Below are 23,070 nucleotides of genomic sequence, written 5' to 3' on the forward strand. Positions count from 1 at the left end.
TGTGCCACTGTGCTGGTTAACTTAAAACACTGTCATGCTTTAGTAAACTCATTCAAGTTTAGTAAATATGGTGTTGCTGGTGTTACCTACAAGTAATATTTATATTAAGTAATGATATTATTTTTTATCTGGAAAAGATATCTTGCCGAGTGTTTGCTATATCATGTAATGAAATATTATTGTCTGCTGTATTTATTTTGATATTCAGAATGTTTATAATATAGGTAATAGCTAGGGTCAGAATTGCTTCTATTGTACATTTGCACCACTCATACAAACTTTTTGAAATTTGTTTGGGAGTTTTCACTCATATATGACATTGGTGGCCCCAAATGATAAAAAGTAGTCTGTGAATTATCATAGTGTTGAAATGTGGTTTTTTTAACTACTAGCATACAGAATGTAGGACTGTGGGTGCGATCTAAGGGCGGGATTCATAGTCGAAGGCTTGTTTGGCGAATAAGTAATACTTTATAAAGTAGTGCTTATTCTTCAAGTAATACTTATTCCAGCAATGAATTCATAAACCTATACTTGACGAAGTAATACTTGAACAAGCACTACTTATATTGGCCATGCTGTACTTGATGAAGTATCTCAAAAAGTAAAGGACGAATTTTGTGTCAACGTAACGCAAGCAAATATACCGCTGTAAATACATAATTGACCTGTTTGAAAATAAAAATGCCCACGTTTCAAACCATATATGCGATTAAAATAATGAAATTAAATTGTAAGATGATATTTATACTTTATTTGATAGTGAACTTGAATAACATAAATATGAACATGTATTAAAAACGAATTTACAACTACATAAATATGTATTGAATGTTTGTGTTGTTAAACTATGTTGGCCATCTTGTGTCTGATCTATAAGTAGAGGTGTAAAAATAACGAAAAAAAGCGTACACGTATGTATTCGTTACTATAACAATTATTACTCGTTACTATCGTATCGTTACGTTACTCGTTACTTCTGATACCGCATAACATGCTATGTTATGTTGCAGCAACGAATCGAGTCGCATTGCGTACGCGTACAGTATCAGTATGACGTCGCGTAAATAATAATAATTATAATATAAATAATTAATGATAATTAAGTAACAGTTTTTGTTAACCAAGAAACAATTAAATCTCATTAGAGCGGCTTTATTATATTATCTCTTTTAAGATAACAAAAAAACGTGAAAATACGCGATAATAAAAACAAAACCATACATATTTCTAATTTGTAAAACATACTTTCTTACGTTGTTTCTGTTCCAAGCTCAAACTTTGTCTACACACACAATACCTTTAATAAACAGTAAAGACTTGGACGACGAATTTCCAAATTATACTTTACTTAAACATCGTTCTTTGTAACGTAAATTCATTGAATATGCGCGCGCATGCGTAACACATACGAAAAATGCGAGTAACGAAATGCATTCGTGTGTAACGTTTCGTTACTCGTTACTAGATGGCGCAGCCGTTACTCAGTACCGAATACATACGGTTTGCTACAGCTCTATCTATAAGCGGGTGAAGTTAACCACGTGGTAGCAAAACAACACGCTAGCTGCAGAAAAGGTTATGTACGTAGCCTGTATTGTTTACAAAACTAAGCGGCAACGATTTGTTTCGTTTCTTTTCCCCAAATTGAATTTGTTTACTCTCTCAATTTTAATTTAATATATGAAAAATTAACGGGAATTAATACCTTACATAACCTATTCCTTACAACAAACAAATCCGTACCAGTACTTGAGTCACCTAGATAGCCCACTTCATGAAGTATTACTTATATCAATGAATAAGCATGGCTTATTTGATTATGAATACTTGCGAGACAAGGCAAACTTATTTCATGACTGTGAATTCGTATTGAGCAGTACTTATTTGACGCAGTGCTTCGTGAAGTATTACTTGAAGTAGTCCTAATAAGCAGTGCTCTTTTTGTTCGCTATGAATTTAATGCCATACTTAAGCATGCATATAAGCAGTACTTTTTTCAAGTATTGCTTATATCACCACTATGAATTCCGCCCTAAAACTCCAAAATTTGCTCACTTTTTTTTTAGTGAATTATAACGATGTGATATTTCATCTAGGTAGGTTAGCAGTTTAGACATTTTGATTATGCCTCTAACTGTAAAATTTGTGATGTAGTTAATGTCAAATTTATGAGATAATATTTAAACAGCAAATATTAATAATACTTCTATCCAAAATACTGCATAGTTTATAAGTTAAATATATATATTGACGTGGCCGGGGGTTGTTGTTACGATGTTAGGCGGTAATTTAATGGGCGCCACCACGTGTAGGGGCACGTGGACCCGGCAAGACTCCGATCCCAGGGCGTGACGTCGCCCGTGTGGAGACGTGACCCGTTTCCCCCGAATACTGCCTATGCGATAACCAGACCTACAGCCCGCTCTCAGCGTCGGGCACGCTTTAATCCCTACCGTGGGCTCTTAAGGCGTCCCACACGCCCCTAGGTACTCGGGTAACACACACGTGGTCAATCACAACACAAGTTACGCGTCTGGGTTTTATTGGCCTTGCATACACATAGGCACGATAACTCCTTACATACTCCTAGTCTCGTCGTTTAACAGTCAAAAGCCTTACGGCGCAATAGGCTTAGGTGAGGCCGGCCACCACGTGGCCGTGCTAGAATGTTCGCGAAGGTTTCAAGTCCCGTTACCGGAGTTAACAGCTATTAATCAAGCAGTCGGCTCCCGAGGTAGGCCCCGGGGATATATGAAAACGTTTTAGATTACTTACGAGTCGACAGAATTACCGGATCAGTTGAATATCAAAGTTGAAGTCCCCGGAGTGCGGCGTGCTTCCTACCTCGGTGAGCGCTAGAGATCGACTGGGGCGAGCAATGGCCGTCGGGGTGGCTAGACAATGACGTAGCGCGCCAAACGGAGGGTACCGTTATTTGGGCCGTATTGCGCCGAGGCTTACTCAAGAAAACCCTAAAAGCTATTCTTTAATTTCTTACATATAATTATAAAATATAAGAATTACATTAGAAATTTATTATATAGTTCTAAATAAAAGATGAAGATCGGTTTTGCATTATGGCCTCGGCAAGTCTACGTCTCTGGCGGCCTGCAGGATATTTCTTCAATACACTTAAAATTTACGTTAATTATTGAAATGACAAATATTATAAAAATAACAGGGGTGAAAAAGAAAAGCGAATTACAAACATCCAATTACTAATAATTTAGGGGCACGAAGCACTGATTCTACTGCGCCCTCTTCCTGTGGTTCGCGGCGCTCTCACACGCACACACACACATGTCGGCGGGAGATTCAAACGCCAGGGAAGGAGTGGAGTGGTGGGGTGTGATGGCATATCGAGCTGGGCGTAGCCCCGGACGATGTCAATATATATATATATATATATATATATATATATATATATATATATATATATATATATATATATATATATATATACACATACATACACAGTTACTTCAAAACTATTTCTTCTAGTACGTTCTGGAAACTTCTAGAAACTTTTGGAACATTTTGAGGACTTAATGTTAAGTAACAACCTATATGATCTCCAATATTCCAAAATGATAACTTAAATATTCTATCATATTCCATGCAGTGAAAATATTTTGAATGTTTTAAATTCAATGCATCCAGCATTAAATAACTTCGAACAAATTTCATACTATACCTTCAAAGGTAGTTATGAATTTAATTTTTTTAACTTTCAAACACTATATTTCATTTCTTGCACTAATAAATGGTCGTATAATTTTTTTTTTTTTTGCTAAAGTTTAAGGTAATGTTTAGAAGCTATAAAATAAGTATAGAGTAAGGAAGTTCTAAATTTTTTTATTTTAACCGCTGTTTTTTTAAACCCGTTGCAGTATAATTTTCATCAAAAAAATTTTCAGCCAAAAGTTTTCGATCATTTTTGCAATAAATGATAGCGTGGATGTGATAGTATTTATAGTGACAATTCACAATCATGCCTGGCTAAGATGACTATTGTTCTTTGCACTTAAGTACATCAACTCTTGACAAATTTATAGGCTATATCAGAAATTGCAGGTAGTTGGGTGTACAGTTCTGTCTAGGACTGTTGAATGACTAGGAACTGTTAACAATAATTCTCAGATAAAAGAATCGAAATATAAGACATTTTATTCTTCTCCCGGCGTAAAAATTACATGTCCTTTACGCAAGATAGCTCCGAATGAAAACAATCACTCACGCCGCTCGTTACTCACAGTCATGTGTCTCTCTACGCAAGAATGTCCCTAGCAACTTTGTCGTCTAGGTATGATGCATTTTGGGAAGTAAATCCCGGTGAACCGATGGACCATGGGGGCCTGCGCTAGACGTCTTAGGACTATGAATTCTAATCAAAAAGTCTGAAAAACAATGAAGAAAAACGAAGGTTGAAATGATATTACTTGCGACATGGCCCGACCCCAGACGTTAAATTGTTTGCTCTTAAGCACTCATAATGTGTTTGTTATTTTTGAGCCCCCCTACCCGTTCCCCTTCCCTCATAAGTTCTTTCGCCACAGTACTTGACCAACGACTGAAGAGGTTACACACTGTGTACCACCCAAGGGAAGTGGCAGGTGTGTGGCCTCACCAACCAATCACAGCACAGTACTCACAAAATCATATCGTTTAACTTCCACTTTATGTACAGTTAACAGAAATAATGATCTTATCTTTAGGTTAATAACCAATTTTAATAAATTTGATAAAGACTTTAATTATTTTCCTTAGTTCTTAATGATCATGTGTGTTTTAGTTCTATATTGTCTAAATTGTAATGTTTGAATTTTGTTTTATTGTCTTTCGTTATGTGTGTTTTGTTTTTATATGTATTATATTGATTGTTTTGTGTTTTTCATTTATGTTTATTTATTGTGTGTGTATATGTATCTAATTGTGTGCCAACCATTAAAGGCTTTGTCCTGTTGGTTGGCATGTTACAATTACAAATAAATAAAATAAAATAACAATTTCTTAACCCTCGCAACGAGGCTTTTCCTGCAAAAATTACATGAAGAAAAAAATCACAACATCTGTTCTGATTGGCTGTCGTACAGACGTGATAAAATTACCGTCTCTCTTGGGAAAGGACAACTGCAGACTTGCACATCATAAGAATGCATACAGAAACTGCCTGAAAGTCTTGGCAGCTGAAAAAGACCCAAAAATTTTGGCATGCTGATTTGCGCACTTGTCTCTCACCTTTTCTGGTACCAACACAATACACAATGTTCCAGAAACATAATTATAGCTTACACTTTAATCTAAACATAAAACACAGTCATGAAAACAATATTGAAGGCAAATAAAAAGCTGAAAAAAGCATATACCCAATAAATTACTCTGCAAACCAATTTTATATCTATAGTTGAACAAGGACACCAACGCACAGAAGCAGAGGATCCACATTTTATCTATAGTTAAAAGGCATTTTTAAATAAAATAATTCATTATAAAAATTCCTTGCGAGAAATTTCATAATGACAAAATGCAAGTAAGGAAAAATAGGTTACTATAACCTTGAACCATATAATCAGCTGATGTACTGCATTACTCTAAGAACTTCATGGCATTAGGATATTTTGCAAAGTTGGGAAGGTCATGGGTCTGCAGTGACACAATATACTAAAGGAGTTATGATTTTTGGTTCTTAAATCCTTCTTATTTCAACCTTTGCAGTAAGTAATAACTGGTCATATCAAATTAATTTTAGACAAAAGTTTTAGATAATGTTTAGAATGTTTAAAATAAATAAGAATTTATTTGATAGTGTACATGGAATGGAAGTTATGAATTTTTTTAAATTTCAATACCTTGCAGTAAAGGTTCATTTTATCAAAATTTGTATGTTTCAGACAAACAATTTGAACGTTTTTGATAGTGTGCCTACCAAGGGATGCATGAATTTGTTTTTGCGTTTATTAATTTTTCTCTTTTGGTTGTGTAGTGAAATTTCGTTACAACATACCTGCCTGAAAACAGTTTTGTTACCTAGTTCTTTGTACTGGGCTGTTAATGAACTTGTACATCCTGTAGAGGTGTGAGTGACGGTGACTGCACGGCTGGTGTTTGCGCTGCAGTTCTGCCCGAGGTGGGTGGCGCCCAACCTGCTCACCTTCTCTGGGTTCCTCTTCACGGTCCTCAACTTCCTCATCTTCTCGTACTACGACTATGACTTCTACGCGTCGAGCCCGTCGCACCCGGAGGTGCCGGCCATCCCCGGCTGGGTGTGGCTGCTGGCCGCTGTCAACGTGTTCCTCGCCTACACCCTGGGTGAGTCTCCACCACCACCACCACCACCACCACCTTGGAAGTTAGGAATTCCACCACCATCACCACCTTGGAAGTTAGGAATTCCACCACCGCCACCACCACCACCACCACCACCACCTTGGAAGTTAGGAATTCCACCACCATCACCACCTTGGAAGTTAGGAATTCCGCCACCACCACCACCACCACCACCACCTTGGAAGTTAGGAATTCCACCACCATCACCACCTTGGAAGTTAGGAATTCCACCACCACCACCTTGGAAGTTAGGAATTCCACCACCACCACCACCACCACCACCACCTTGGAAGTTAGGAATTCCACCACCACCACCACCACCACCACCACCACCACCACCACCACCTTGGAAGTTAGGAATTCCACCACCATCACCACCTTGGAAGTTAGGAATTCCACCACCACCACCACCTTGGAAGTTAGGAATTCCACCACCATCACCACCTTGGAAGTTAGGAATTCCACCACCACCACCTTGGAAGTTAGGAATTCCACCACCACCACCACCTTGGAAGTTAGGAATTCCACCACCACCACCACCACCTTGGAAGTTAGGAATTCCACCACCACCGCCTTGGAAGTTAGGAATTCCACCACCACCACCACCACCTTGGAAGTTAGGAATTCCACCACCATCACCACCTTGGAAGTTAGGAATTCCACCACCGCCACCACCACCACCACCACCACCACCACCACCACCACCTTGGAAGTTAGGAATTCCACCACCATCACCACCTTGGAAGTTAGGAATTCCACCACCGCCACCACCACCACCACCACCTTGGAAGTTAGGAATTCCACCACCATCACCACCTTGGAAGTTAGGAATTCCACCACCACCACCTTGGAAGTTAGGAATTCCACCACCACCACCACCACCACCACCACCACCACCTTGGAAGTTAGGAATTCCACCACCACCACCACCACCACCACCTTGGAAGTTAGGAATTCCACCACCATCACCACCTTGGAAGTTAGGAATTCCACCACCACCACCACCTTGGAAGTTAGGAATTCCACCACCATCACCACCTTGGAAGTTAGGAATTCCACCACCACCACCTTGGAAGTTAGGAATTCCACCACCACCACCACCTTGGAAGTTAGGAATTCCACCACCACCACCACCACCTTGGAAGTTAGGAATTCCACCACCACCACCTTGGAAGTTAGGAATTCCACCACCACCACCTTGGAAGTTAGGAATTCCACCACCACCACCTTGGAAGTTAGGAATTCCACCACCACCACGACCACCTTGGAAGTTAGGAATTCCACCACCACCACCACCACCTTAGAAGTTAGGAATTCCACCACCACCACCACCACCTGGGAAGTCAGGAATTTGGCCACTATTTGGAAGTAGAAATTTTGTGTCTACTTTGAACATAGGAATTTAGCCTCTACCTTGCATTAGGAATATATCCACTAAATACCTTGGAAGTAAGGATTTGTCATTACCTTGAAATTAGGAATTTCGCCACTACATTTGAATTAAGAAATTTGCCGCAACCTTGGAAGTAAGAATTCTGCCACTACCTGGGTAGTATGAATTTTGCCACTACCTACCTTGGAAGTAGGAAATTTTCCTCTACTTTGTAAGTAGGAATTTAGCCTCTACCTTGCATTAGGAATATCTCCACTACCTTGGAAGTAATGATTTGTCATTACCTTGAAATTAGGAATTTTGCCACTACATTTGAATGAGGAAATTTGCCTCAACCTTGGAAGTAAGAATTCTGCCACTACCTGGTTAGTATGAATATTGCCACTACCTTGGAAGTAGGAAATTTGCCTCTACTTTGTAAGTAGGAATTTAGCCTCTACCTTGCATTAGGAATATTTCCACTACCTTGGAAGTAAGATGGGAATTTGCAACTACTTTTTAAGTAGGAATTTGGCCTCTACTTTGTAGGTAGGAATATTTCCACTACCTTGGAAGTTGAAATTTTGCCATTATCTTGAAAGTAAGAATTTGTTCACTTCTTTGGAAATAGGAATTTTGCCATTACCTTGAATTAGTTATTTTGCCACTATGTATATTGAAAGTAGGAAGTTTTTTTCTACTTTGCAAATATAAATTTGGCCTCTACCTTGGAATTACGAATATTCCCACTTTTCTTGAAAGTAGGAATTTTGCTACCACCTTGGTAAGCTAGAAATTTTCCTTGGCCTTGGAGGTTACAAATTGTCCCATTACCATGGGATTCGGGAATTGTATGTAAACATAGAAAAATTATTGTGAGTCGAAATTTTGGAAAATTTTCATTGGTCTGGTAAAGGCTTATGAGAGTTTATATATAATTTATATATATATATATATATATATATATATATATATATATATATATATATATATAAAATGTATGTATATAATATAAATGTATATATATATAATGTATTGGCTGTTGAAGAATAAGTTTGAACTAACTGAAAATCATTAACTTTTTTCAAACTAAAATGAAAAAAATGTTATGCAAGTGCTTGAAAGTACCCACATAGAGATTATTGGTGCTGCAGACATATTTTGATGGCATATCTCCATGCTGTGGTGTCAGCTTACTGACTTTGGAACTGTTTCCATATTTCACAGTAAAACTCAGTGTAAAATGTAGGAAAGTGTAAGTAAAAGGAAATTGGAAGGGTCTGCATTAGCATTACATAAGACAATTTAATTTTTTTTTTTACTTTGAGTAATCGGTTACTTAGTTTAAAACATAAATATTAGAAATAATTATTTAAAGAAGAAAATAACTGTTTGCAAGCCTTTTTGATTACAGGTGTTTTAATTTTTAGTAACGTAGTACTCCAGGTGCCGTTATTTGTGAGAGAGTTTTACAGTTATCACGTTCTTGAGGCATGCATAGCTAGTGTTTCATGATACACCAGTATGACTTTTGTTTAACTGATCATTGATACTATTAATGATCGTGAAACTCATAACTGGTGATTACTGTATAAGGAAATATCAATTTCAAAGAGTAGCGAGGTACAATTGTAATTCAGGTTTTATTTTCCTTCCAGATAACTTGTTTATTATTCTATAATACATAGCAGATAATACTCTCCAAATTCAGTTATTTTAGTAAACCAACAACTTTTTTTTTTTTTTTTTTAAATGTAAGTAGTGTAAATATGATCTATTTGAAAAATAGTTTTATTTTAAAGAAATTTTGTAAGTTTGTTCTTTAGAACTTTCAGTTAGAAGATTTGTAACTAACAAGAGAGCTAGTTTAATAGTTAAGCCTCATGCTAAAGTTTTATTGGGAAATCACTTAGACCATTTGTATGTAGCCCAGAGTAAAATGAGTCTACAGGCAGTATTCATCAGTTGAATGGTTTTTTCTTGATGAAGAAGACACTATATTTTATTCTCAGAGTTGAGAATTTTGAGAACTAAGATGTGTTCGTTGGGCTGCATGCAGAATTATCGCAGCTACATGAAACTAACCTTACCAACTAGGTAACCAGAAGATATTCCAAATGAGTCTTTGTATAGACTTTTCGTCAGTGACCACCGAATTTGTGTGTTGTTCCCACATAGACTTTCTGGGGGACGCATGACTAATCAAGAGATATCCGTGGTAGTGGTTTTCAATTTATAGACTACAACATTCAGTAGAAGATTGTGTATATAAGTGATATATAAACTGTATCTTCAGGGCACAGGATCATTTAAGAAGTGCCAGACCACCTACGAAGATTTTAGTACCAAACTACAATTATTAAAATACTGAGTATCGTTCTACAGTGTAACAAGTTGCAGCGTTAATAAACAGCATAGTGTACTACAAGAATACCAGTTGGTGACATTGGACTTCTATATCTGGTAGTATTCTGTCAGACTTGAATTCACATGTGCAAAAGTATCTAAGGCAAATTATACAAGTATTTATTATGTAGAATCGCTGGTACGTATTGTGTTATAGGTAATTTTAAGGCTAAAGCATTGTATGTATATGTCTATGTAGAATTCAGAATTCATTTTTCTCTATAAGCATATTAATGATAGTTTTAATATTACATTTTGTTGTCACAATTTTTTCATAATTTCATCCACTATAATTTGTTTATTAGTTTTGCCCAAAGGTTACTCTACAGATTAATTATCTCATTAAATTGGTTCTCTGATTGATTAGCTGGTGCATTTCATGACTTAAGTGTTCAAATTTGGTTTTTGTTTGATTGAAATAGATATGATAACAAACACATAATTGTTTGATGTTATTTAACTTTAGTAAGTACACAATAGAATTTTTAATACTACATTAAATCGAACTCACGCGTCTTATGATCGAGTGTTGAGTGTTGACGTCGTCCGGGCCTGCGGCCCCTTTGAGCCCGATATGACACCGCCCAACCACCGTTTCAGTTCAAACCTCCCGCTCGTGCGTGCGTGTGTGCGTGTGTGTCTAGCCCGGCAAGAGGGCGCTTAGCTGCAGTGCGCCGCACCCCTAATTTGCTACGTTTTAATATTATTTGTAAACCCTTTTTGTTTTCATTCGTCTTTGCCCCAGTGTTGTGCAATTTACTTGTGTTTTCTGTAATTTAAATAGGTTACCTTAAATAACTATAGACGTTGCCCGGGCGGACCCGAACAGGCACGGACTTGGACGAGGATAGGAATGCTTTTATATGAATTATCATTAAATAAGTAAATAGTAACAAACTTTCCATTGTCAGTAATTTTTATATATTTTTAATGTTTATCTGTAATTTACTCAACTTTCGCCGGGGCACGGAGTCGTAGAATACAGTAACGGTAATTGTGTTGGCGCGAAGGGCGCCATGTTGCCACCTGCGAGCGATGAGCTCACCCCAGTCCATCTTCATCACTGACCGAGAGCAGACGCGCCAGCACCCCGGGGACTTCAACCTTTGTTCAGCACTGACCAAGTAACTCTGTCTCGTTAATTATTTCTGAATCTCTTTCGTACGTCATCCTCGGGGCAGCTCTCGGTCAGCGGACTGTTTAATTAATTAATTGTCTCAGTCGAGTTTTTTTTTCATCACCGTGTAATAAGTATACTTTGCAGCATGGCCACGTGTGCGGACCATGCCTTCACCTAAACCGATTCGTGCCTCAGGCTTTTTTTTTTAGCCGTGTAATGTGTAACGTGTAACGGGCGTGTAGAGAGACGTGTTAGTGAAATTAAATCTGGAGAATAAATATAAAGTGAGTACTTATTTAATCACGTGGTGAGTGAGTCTAGGAGTGTGGCGTGCCCGACGCCTAGAGCGGGCCAGGTCTGGGTAGCCAGGATAGAAAGGGCTGGTAACTCGTCCCCACTTGGGCTACGTCACGCCCTGAGTGAGAGACTCCGCCGGGTCCACGTGCCCTTCCACGTGGTGGCGCCCATAGTTAACATCTCGAAATCACCGGCAATGCGCGATCAGCCCTCAGTGTAAAGGAAATAGTTTATCGTGAAGATTATTTCATGATGAATCGTGTTACCGTTCTTTGCATATATGTGAACTTAGTAACACAACAGATTACACAATTGATTTCTTAAATTCTTATTTTATTTCAATTTCAGGTATAGTTAACACCACATGTTCTTGTTTATCCAAAATAATTCAAAATTATAAAAAATATGGTGCCCGATAAATTAATTTCTATGTCCAGTTTTTTTAAAACTAACTTGCTGCATAAGTCTTCGTAGAATAATATTTGTCAGAGAGTTAATTTCTCTGCTTGTAACATATTTCAATAAATTATTCTAGCCACGTAAAGACATTACTTAAAACTGATTCAGTTGCATATTATCATGGCATATTTGCAGCAAGTAAATACGTAACTTATTTATTACTAGTACTAACAATTCAACACTGACATATTTTTATTCCTGAAAGACTATCTAAATCACATTTACAAGAGACAACATCTGCAGAATTTTTTTTTTTCACACCGTGCTGCTACTACGTTATAAATAGACAGTTCTATAATTAGATAAACATTCATCCAAGATTCATCCATTTAACTGGTTATGCGTGGTGCAAGATGCTACCTAAAGCATGGAAGACAATCTCACGTTCCTCAGCAATCACAAAATTAATGCAAATAGATAGTATTTCTTTTTGTGCCAGCATCAGGTAACAAATAGTTATAAGTATTAAGCTCAAGTGAATATTGGACAAAGTACCAGGGGCGTAGCCAGGGGGGGGGGGAGTTTAGGGGTTCAAACACCCCCCTCCCCCAGCACCAAATCTTTAATTAATTTCTTATTCATCACTCAAAAAAATTTCATATTAAAATTAATAACATTTTTACCATTACAATATTTAAATTTAAGAACCGAAAACTGCTAAAATAGCACTCTTTTACACCTTAAAATCCAAATTTTCCCGGGGGAGGGACCCCCGGACCCCCCGCTTTAATACAGGGGGGCCATGCTTCTTAACACCCTCCCCCCCCCCCCCCCCCCCCATACACAAATCCTGGCTACGCCACTGCAAAGTACTAGTAATTGATTGGTAATTGGTAGTATTAACTGGTTCTGTCTGTGTCCCGCCGGCAGATGGCATCGACGGCAAGCAGGCGCGCCGCACCCAGACGAGCGGCCCGCTGGGCGAGCTGTTCGACCACGGGCTGGACTCGTGGACGGCCGTGCTCATCCCGGTGTGCGTGTACTCCGTGTTTGGGCGTGGCCAGCACTCCATCTCTGCCCTGCGCTTCTACTTCTGCCTGTGGAACGTGTTCGTCAACTTCTACCTGTCGCACTGGGAGAAGTACAACACGGGGGTGCTGTTCCTGCCGTGGGGCTACGATGCGTCCATGGTGGTGAGCGTTGACCCCGGTCCCCTCGGTGCCGGCACCAGCGGTGACGCACTTCCAAGTGCACGCGGTTCACTCTTTGAATGCCATTGCTGGTTTCGCAGTATGTTATCTGCAAGCACTCGGGAACACAAGCCAAATTCAGCCGATGTCAAAAGCACAGAAAAAATTAGTAAGAAAAACATTACAGCCCAAAGGAACACAGTGGGCTCACGACGACAAGGACAGTAAATTGAGGCCAAAAAAAAATGTCCTTGGGCAACATAGCCACAAACAGACGAACCCAACGATGATGCTGAACAGATAATCTGAACAACACAACAACAACACAGAGACGCACAGGCTAAACCCAGAGATGTAGGAAAACAGATATTCTGGACACCACAATGATAACAATCCAGAGGAACATAGTAGACTTCATAAGAACAAACAGTTAAACATCCTCAGGCACAAACAGATATGTAGTCTGACATTGGCTGATTTTGTCTTGTTTTCTCTGTGTTTGCATATACATTTTTTTATTTATTTTTGTCCATTTATTAGGTTACTTACGACACAGCATAACCAGCAATGGTGTATGTCAAAAAAAATCCTGAATTAAATACACTCAGTGACGAGCTGTCCTGGGAGTTCCTTATGATCTTTGACCTGGAAGGATTGCTACAAGGTTGACCTACATGCACTTTGCCGCCTTAGTGACTGCGTGGCTCAAACCAAAAGCTCTAATGCAATAATCTTTGAAATTGATTTCTGACCTTGGAGTTTTAAATGTATATGTTTGTTGACACAGAGCACAGAAGGTTTTGTCATTTCAGATTTAATATTGAATGCATTCTTCTTCACAGCAATTTTTTTTTTCAAAACAAAAAAAAAATATGAATAATATAAAACTGACCTAGTGCAATGCTTCTCTTGTCCTGTGAAAACAGAAAAAGTATATTACAATAACCTTAATTTTAGTTACAGTAGTTCAAAAGGTCTGTGGCAGAAAAAATAAAAATTCATGGGTTTTCTTCGAGTCTGGAAGTGCAAGTAAACTCACAAGCTGAAGGCTCCATTCCTTCCTTTTTATATTTAATGCCAGCAGTCTTGTTTTACCCTCATAGCTACGTGAATCTATAAAATATATTTTCATTCACTCTGTAGATTGTTAAAAGGTCATAGTGACAAACAACAGTTTGTGATGTCAGTGTCTCTACAGGTAACAAAAGTCATGAAAAAGTAACTAAACTGAAGGACTTATCTCAAAATTCTCTTTTGCAAATTTGCATAATTTTTCATTTGTATAATTTTTTTTAAATTATGTGTGAAAAACTGAAAAGGTTTTAGCCTTTTAGTTAAAAATTGGCACGTTCCTCTGAAGAGTATATGTGAGGCGGAAAGCAAAAAGGGACCTGCTTACGGCAATTTACAGTTTTTATTTTTAGTTATTAATATTTTTGAATTAAGCTCTAAATTTTGAAGAAAAAAATTTTTTGCAGAATTCTTATGTCTAATCTATGATGGTTTTTATTTATTTATTTATTTATTTATAAGGTATGGACATTTGAATTTTATAAAATGAAATGGGAGTTTTGAGAAAAACACAGAATCTGTATTTTTACATTTAAGAAACAATTAAGGTATGAAACAAAAGTTTTGTAATCAATTACATGTAAAGGACAAATTAAATTAGAAGAAATAAAAAAAAATCCGAAAATCAAAAATTTTTACTTGGACCACTAATTTTGACTACTGGAAAAATTGAAATCGGCTACAAAAGGTTCCGTTTTGCTTACTGCCTCACATCAATTACATTTTTGAGTGTACAGAAAAATGTTCCTGTGATACAAAAAAAAAAAGATAATTCTATAACAGGTCTTGAAAAAGTCCTGAAATTGGTTCACAGGTGTTTGTAGACACCCTGCATATTGCACGTTCCAAGTCCCAATTAAATTTTCAACTCCAGCTACTTGTGACTGAAGGAACTGCAGAAAGCGACTATGGGTCTTTTTACCATTGTTTGTACTGTTGCTATTTGGCATAAAAAAATTGGTTTTGGAAATAATTGTTTCTAGGCTACCATAATCATCTTCCTCATCACGTCTGTATGCGGGCACGAAGTGTGGAGGTTCACGCTGCCAGGAAACATTTCTGCTGGCGTGATGTTCGAGTTGACATTCTACTTCTGCGCGCTGGCCTCCAACCTACCCATGTGCCTGTGGAATGTGTACAAGTAAGCAGTACCTCTGCATGCTTGATCTGATGGGACTTCACTTGCAGTGCTTGTTTCAAAGATGTTCCTAGCCGACACTAGATCACCATATGGCTACATAAAGAGTTTTCCCCTCTGTCTGATACAGTCTGTAGGCAAGCTGTTGGAAACTTGAACATCAGGAGAAAGCCCACACCGCCTTTGAGACTCTTCGTCCCAGTAGCGTCTACATTCCCACTGACCTGCTGTGTTCTGGTGTCAAAGTGGAACTTCATAATGACAGGTTTAGGACCTCAACACTAAACCAATCTGATTTTTATGTGTTTTATAATTTTTTTTTGTGAAAATAATGTTAGAAGAAATCTAGAATATGTTTTAATTATGCAATAAATTTATATCTTTAATAATTTAATGAGAATACCCCAAATACAAATATGGAGAATATAAAATCTTAGTTTTTACATTGTATTCGACTGAGCAAAGCAAGGTCTCTGTAACAACTTGAACAATCTTCTTTTGTCTAAGTATGAGAGTTTGTCCGATGATAACTATAGAACCATTGATTGGATTTTCATAAAATTTGTTAGGTAGGTGGGTAATGTCAGTGGAATTTTTTAATTTGCGTTGACAGATCGAATCCCAGCCGCTGCTATATTTTCATTTTTTACTTGTAAAAATATATACGGCGCACCCGACACAACAAAAGTAATAAACATATTTGAATTAATGAGTGCAAATAAAAGTAAATTTATTAATTAAATTGTAGACTTCATTTCACTCCTCCTTTGTATCCATACAAAATAGTGATAATTCAATAAAAATGATTCAATTTTATTCATAAAAGTATGCAGAGGTAGATTTTATCATACAAAAGATAGAAAAATTAAAAAAAAATTACTTCCTAAAAGAATAACATATTTTTAACGGACAATGGTGTTTTACAGTTACACATAATAATTCAAATTACACCCAGGATCTTTTGCACAATGTTTTAAAAAATATTGTAACACATTATAAATATGTTTGGTTTATTTGGGATGCGTATTTGTTATTAAATCATGTTATAAAAACGAAATAATATTATTCCCTTACCTTGCTGCTATCTACGGTGACGGACACGAACCGAATGAAACGCGATGTCTATCCGCTATGGCGGGAACCAGACATGGCGAGTGCAGTAATAATAGGTTATGTTACAATTGACTAAAGAATTATGGTGATTCATATTATTTATGATAGATATTTGATTACAGTTTATTTAAATGAAAACTTGTTCATAATTATATTTAAACTTTATAGCTAAACGCCAGTTTTTAAAATTAATTACACGTCATCTACATGTGAACTGTTTCGTCGACCGTTTATAAAGTGAAGTGAAAAGTTAATGTGGTTTTCATTGTTTATTACAACAAGAATTTCGGCAATAAAGGTTAATTATTCTTGCATTTTAAAAATCTGATTACTAGTATAAATTTAAGTATTTATTATATTATTATTAAATTAAAAATGATTCAATTTTATTCATAAAAGTATGCAATCATTTCATCAATGTTTTGTTATGACGTCACGTTAAACTATCGTCCGTAAACCGACTTTACAGACAACCAATTTTTTTTTTTTTTTTTTTTTGAAGCTTTATATCATTGGAAGGCTAAGATATGCTCATGAAAATAATTAGTTTTTTTTTATTTTTATGTTTTGCTTGGATAAAGTTTTTTACTTAAAAAAATAAAAAGGTGGCACTTCATTTGCTTTTATGAATTCTCAGTATTAATATTATGCATGGTTATTTAATAATTTTTATGTAATGAGGTTATAAATTTGGCCCAATTGGTTAATTACTTAATCAGCTCAAATATTACAAACGTTAAACAATTTTTTATTACTTCAATCTTTATTTTAAAAAAATGTAGAGCTTCGCTGCGAACAATATTTCCAGTTCAGTTACACTTTGCGAATATTTAAAACATTCAATTTGTTGTTCGCTTCTCATCAAAAAACTAGTATTCACACAGGCTTAACTTTGAAAAATTAGCTCGGTTATCGACATTTCATATTTTGTTGTTAGTTTGTTCATTGCGTTGCAAATATGAGCCATTAGTTTTGGGGTTAAAAATCACAAAGACTTTACAAGTGGAACATTGCGAAGTCTCATTTCTGAGTGAACTAACAGTTAAGATCGTAAATGGGTTTATATGTCTTACTAGAATAGCATGCTAAAACTATATTCAGCCATGAATTGACTGGATATCAGTAACTGACGGAACTAGTGTGTGTGGAATGCTGGAAGACTCGCGTCACTGCGGAGACTACATGCAGTAAGTGTTGACTGTGACGGGTGGTGTGTGGAAGGTCGTATCGGGACAAGACGGGCAAGATGCGGTCCTTCTCGGAGGCCAACCGGCCGCTGGTGCCAGTGCTGGTGTTCCTCGCTCTGGGGACGCTCTGGGTCACGCGTTCACCATTCAGCGTCGTGGAGATGGACCCTCGCTGTGTCTACCTGGCCACCGGCACCATCTTCTCCAACATATGCGTAAGAGTCTTCTGTCGTCTGGTTTATTAAAAATTAGCATTGTGTGAGTGCATACCTAGTTCAGTGGGCAATGCAATAAAAAAAATTGTTGTGTAAGCCGGGATTTGATCCAGTTAAGTCACGTGTAATACCACAATGCTAAATATACAAACATAATGCTATTGTAAAATATTTTGTTATCCATTGTATACATAATCCCAAAATTATAATACATAGTTAAAGTAACGACTATTTTATTGTATGACTACATATTTTGGCTTTTAAAATTTATTCCAGAATATTTTTGCTATCACTGATACTTATTTGGCACACTGATACACTTGATAAGTCCCCTGGTGTTCATGTAAAATAGATTATTGCCATTACATGCAAACGACTTCTGTACCCACGTGCCCAAATAAATTTAACTTCAAAAACAACTTTGAGCAGTTAGTAACATCGTAATTGTTGCAACCAAACTCTGAACGAACTGTTCCAGCCATAATAAATTATTACAAATGAATAAAACTGGAAAGAAGAATGAAAGTACATTCAAAATTGTCAAAATACCCCTTATCACAAAAGCGCTGACGCCATAGGATCAGATGTTGCCGCTAGAATGTGCTGCGTAGTGTAACCCTTTTTTTATGACTTTTCCTATATTATCCTTTATGTGTATGTGTAGGTTTGGCTTTTGTTAAAATTATTTATAAGTAATGTTTTTTTTTTATGTTTGAGACATCATGAAAATGCTGTTATACCATACATTAATTTTTTTTAATATACAGTAGTATGAATTATTTGAATGTAATTTTTTATGGACTTAGCTTTATTAGTTCTGAATATTCAGTGAGACAGCTTTGAGATTGGCCACACTGCAGTAAACCTTAATTCAAATTCTCGTGATAGTGAGTTAATTTACTTCTACATATGTTTCATCAAACTTGTGGCTTGTGTTCACAGCCATGCTGTTATGAAAATTGTTGAAATGGTTATAACCATATATACATATAAAAATAAACAAAACAAATAAGTAAAAGTAATATTTTTTTTTGACACAATTACAGTGGACTCTCCCTATAACGATATCCAAGGGACCAGCGATTTTCATCGTTATAGAGAAAGATTGTTATACAGAGAGAAACCTATTTTTAAATCTTGGATGGAGTAGTGTGCTGAAATAAAACACCATATTAAACAGTATAAATACAATATACAGTACTATATTTACATTGTTCACAAACACACATATGTACATATGTAGTAGTAAATTACATATGTATGTATATGAAATGATACAATGATACAGTGTATACAATCATTAGTACATATGTAGTACTCTGTATTTAGAATGTCAAAATACGTACATACATAACACAACAAGACATACAGTTCATACAGTTTATTGGAAGAAGTCTTTTAGCGTCGTTTGCCTCTTTTTAGTTTTCCACAGCAATGACCTCACTTTATCTTCTAAACGACCGACATCTTCCGTAGCCACAGGATCATCTTGGTGAGTAAAGAATCTTCTCAGTACTTTAGCAGCCTCCAATGCCTCTTTTGGAGTTGGGACCGGTTCTGGTTCAGGCTCCTCCTCTGGATCAATGTTATCCTGATCACTATCTTCATCAACACGAACAGAATTCAGGATGTCTTCGTCTGTAACACCCGCTGCTGTAGCCACTTGCCCATCGATGTTTTCAAAATCCAGAAGCTCCTCTTCTGAAAATGTTGTAGGAAGCTCCAGCTGCTGAACCCAAACGGCCAAAGGCAAGTCATCTTCATCATCTGCTGTCTCGGGATCTTTCAGCCATCCTGCATGCTTGAAGGAATGTCTTATGGTCTTATCCGTTACTTCTGCCCATGCCCTACTGACCATTTGTATGGCGTCTAGGATCGTAGGTTTGAAATTCCCATTAGACTCGACGAGTTCCATTAAAAGCCTGCGCCTATAATGACTTTTCAAACTTTTGATAACACTTTGGTCCATGGGCTGAAGGACACTTGTGGTGTTGGCAGGTAAGAAGCAGAGTTCTATGTTTTCGAGGTTTTCAATCATTGGATGTGCAGGGCAGTTGTCCACCAAAAGCAAGATTTTGTTCCCCTTCAACTCAGAATCCCATTTTCTCAACTCCTCTTCAAAAATTTGAGATGTCATCCAAGCACTTTTGTTTGACTTGTAGGTGACAGGCAGACGCTTGATGTTTTTTAAACAACGCGGGTTTCTAGATTTGCCAATCACCAAAAGTTTTCTCTTTACCGATCCTGTCATATTGGCTGCTACCAAAACTGTAATTCTTTCTTTTGACAACTTTCCTCCAATACACTTTTCTGATTTGAATTTTAAAGTTTTGTTTGGTGTCAACTTGTAAAATAGACCCGTCTCATCAGCATTAAAAATGTTTTCGGCTGAATAACGAGCCTTAAGATCAGGCCATACCTTTTCTAGCCAGCCATCTGTAGTGTTCCTATCGACGTCACGAGCCTCTCCGTTGATCTGTCCATAATTAATGTTGTGGCGCTGCTTCCACTTGCTCAGCCAACCTTCAGAAGCCTTAAAATCAGGAATGCCAAGCTCTGTTGCATAAAACTCAGCTTTCATTTTTATCAAAGGTCCAGAGAGCGGTATGTCATTTATGCGTTGCTGTTGAAACCACTTTAGAATAGCACGATCTAAGTCTTCATACTGAGGTTTTCACATTTTCTTTTTATCCCCATGCACATCTGCGTCAAGCCACTTGCGCCTATCCTTCCAAATGGTAGCCACAGTCGATTGGGAAAGCCCCGTTCGCCGCACAACATCAGTTTGTTTTTCACCATTTTCAATTGCTTTAACTAATGATACTTTTTCATCCACGGTGAGCACTTTCCGCTTTCTTGGTAGCATAATGGTTAGAATAAAACTGATAAAACACTCATTAACTTACACGGTGCAGTAAGGTGTACAAAAACAGCTCCGATATGAACAGCCAGGCGTGACGTGGCTAACTGAGTAAACTGACTGAGCTGCTTGGCGCGCGCTCAACTTCCCCACCACTGAACTGCCATCCCCGTGCCGATTAGTGGACTCGACCACCCCCTCGCCCGCCACTGACCTCCCACCCCCGCGCCGACTAGTGGACTCGACCACCCCCTCGCCTAAACACTGGAAATAACCGGTTACGGGCATTGACCTTGAGTCCAACTGGCGATCGCTCGTCGAGTGGTACGACTGGAAATTTGGTTTTATCGTAATGTTTTACTGTATTTTGATTAGTGTTCTAAGTAAATACATCGTTATAGAGAGTGAACGATATCATTATTTAGAGAGAAAAAATATTTTGTTCTTATGGTAGACCAAACGTTAATGTCAATATCAATCGTTATAGAGAAAGTATCGTTATAGGGAGAATCGCTATATGGAGAGTTCACTGTACTTACTATTGGGTAGAATTTAAGTGGGGGAAAAAAACTATTAAAATGCAGCAATTCATGGAAGGAATATTACGTACGAGTATTTAAGTTTCGGATGATATTTTTGTCTCGCGATGAAAAACCTAGTTTCGGTTTCAGAGTCGAAGCGCACGAAACAGCGCTGCAAGTGTTTCACGAGCGCGGGACACGTTCGCCCAGTGACCGGCCGGCCGACCGTGTGTTCGCAGTGCCGCCTGATAGTGTCGCAGATGTCGGGCACGCGGTGCGAGGCGTTCAACTGGCTGCTGATCCCGGCGACCGCCGCCGTCGCGGCGTCGCTGCTGCTGCCGACCGGCGCGGGCGCGGAGATGTCTCTCCTGTACGGCCTGACGGCGCTGGCCCTCGTCGCGCACGTGCACTACGGCTCCTGCGTGGTCGGTACCGATGCTCGTCCCGTCACACACCTTCACACCTGCAGTAGAACCCTGTTATAATGTTCTTCAAGGCACCATGAGGAATGGACATTATAGGCAGGAAATGTCAATCTAGCATTTGTCAGTGTTCTAGTTTCGTCAACAGCCACATAAAATTGTGTAAATCAATATATACCGTATTTACTCACGTAAAGGCCCCTTCTTTTTTTCCCCCAAATTTTGACTCCAAAAAAGGGGGAGGGGCCTGTACGCGAATTTGGAGGAAAAAATAGATTTTTTCTTTTCAAGTCGTCCGTCTTTGTTCGAATGAGGAAGGGCGGGGGAGGCAGCGACGCGGCAGGAGGGGGAGAGAGGCAACGACTCCGCAGGGGGGAGAGGCAGCGCTACGACAGGGGGGGAGAGAGGCAGAGGCAGCGCTGTGGCAGGAGGGGAGAGAGGCAGAGGCGTGGCTTAACCTCCCTCCTGCCAGCTAGCCAGCCAACCAGACAATGCCAAGCTGCCCTGCCCTCAGATAAACCCAGAAAAACACGTTTTTAAATTTTTTCTCAAAAATGTTTACAAAACAAGAAGGGGGGCTTATACACGGGCGGGGTTTTACGCGAGTAAATATGGTATAATGTTAAAATCACTGATGTGTGCATTCAATACTCAAATTTGATTAAACAATTTAACAATTTTTCAACTTTTGTTGTGCTTCCAGCTTCTATTTTGTTTGTCTTAGTACACACTGCCACATTTCTGTAAAATATCTCGCAATTCATAACAATGACGATTAGAGTGGGAATGCCTATTTACAATTTCTTTTCCCATTGAAAATGTGTAATTACGGAATTCCTACCTAAAAATGAAATAAATTAAACTCTATCAGCCATATAAAACATTTTTGTTTGGTTTTTAAATATATATACTGTATTTATTTTACCTTTATGAATTTCAGAAAGAAAACATTATAAGCAGGAAATGCACCATTTGTGGATCATCATATGCAGGAAATAAATACATTGTTCTTATGGGGAAAATGTTGGACATTATGAGCAGGAAAACACTATAAGCGGGAACATTATAACAGGGTTATACTGTATTGACTGATTCTTGTCTTCTGCAGAGAAGGCCAATATCGGCCAATATATTCGTGAGATGGATTGGATGTCACGATATTTTGCGGTTCACAAAAAATTTTCTGGATCAGTATCTAGAGTATCAGGTCCTGGAAAATATGTTCAATAGGAACTCGGATGTAAGATTGGTTGGTTGGTTAGGTTAAGTAAAGTTAGGTTAGCGTCATTAAAACAAATTTTCTTTATTTAAATTTTTAAATATTTTAACAAATTTACGTTTAATTATTGTAGCTGACTTAACCTAACCAACCTTTCACTTTATCATCATTTGTCTAATTTCCCTGAAGCCACTACACATTTACTTTTTC

At 37.9% G+C, this 23,070-nt stretch overlaps 1 protein-coding gene across 1 annotated transcript in view; it reads left to right on the forward strand.

Annotated features, from left to right (window-relative positions):
- LOC134528380 (ethanolaminephosphotransferase 1) overlaps positions 1–23,070 on the forward strand; it is a 48,179-nt gene that overhangs the window by 8,404 nt on the left and 16,705 nt on the right. Inside the window, exons 3-7 of the mRNA XM_063361956.1 lie at positions 6,120–6,312; positions 12,855–13,117; positions 15,169–15,326; positions 17,658–17,838; positions 21,459–21,644. Of these exons, the coding sequence (XP_063218026.1) occupies positions 6,120–6,312; positions 12,855–13,117; positions 15,169–15,326; positions 17,658–17,838; positions 21,459–21,644 (981 nt within the window). The remainder of the gene's footprint in view (positions 1–6,119; positions 6,313–12,854; positions 13,118–15,168; positions 15,327–17,657; positions 17,839–21,458; positions 21,645–23,070) is intronic.

Source organism: Bacillus rossius, chromosome 1 (assembly GCF_032445375.1).
Source record: "Bacillus rossius redtenbacheri isolate Brsri chromosome 1, Brsri_v3, whole genome shotgun sequence".
Classification (NCBI taxonomy): domain Eukaryota; kingdom Metazoa; phylum Arthropoda; class Insecta; order Phasmatodea; family Bacillidae; genus Bacillus; species Bacillus rossius.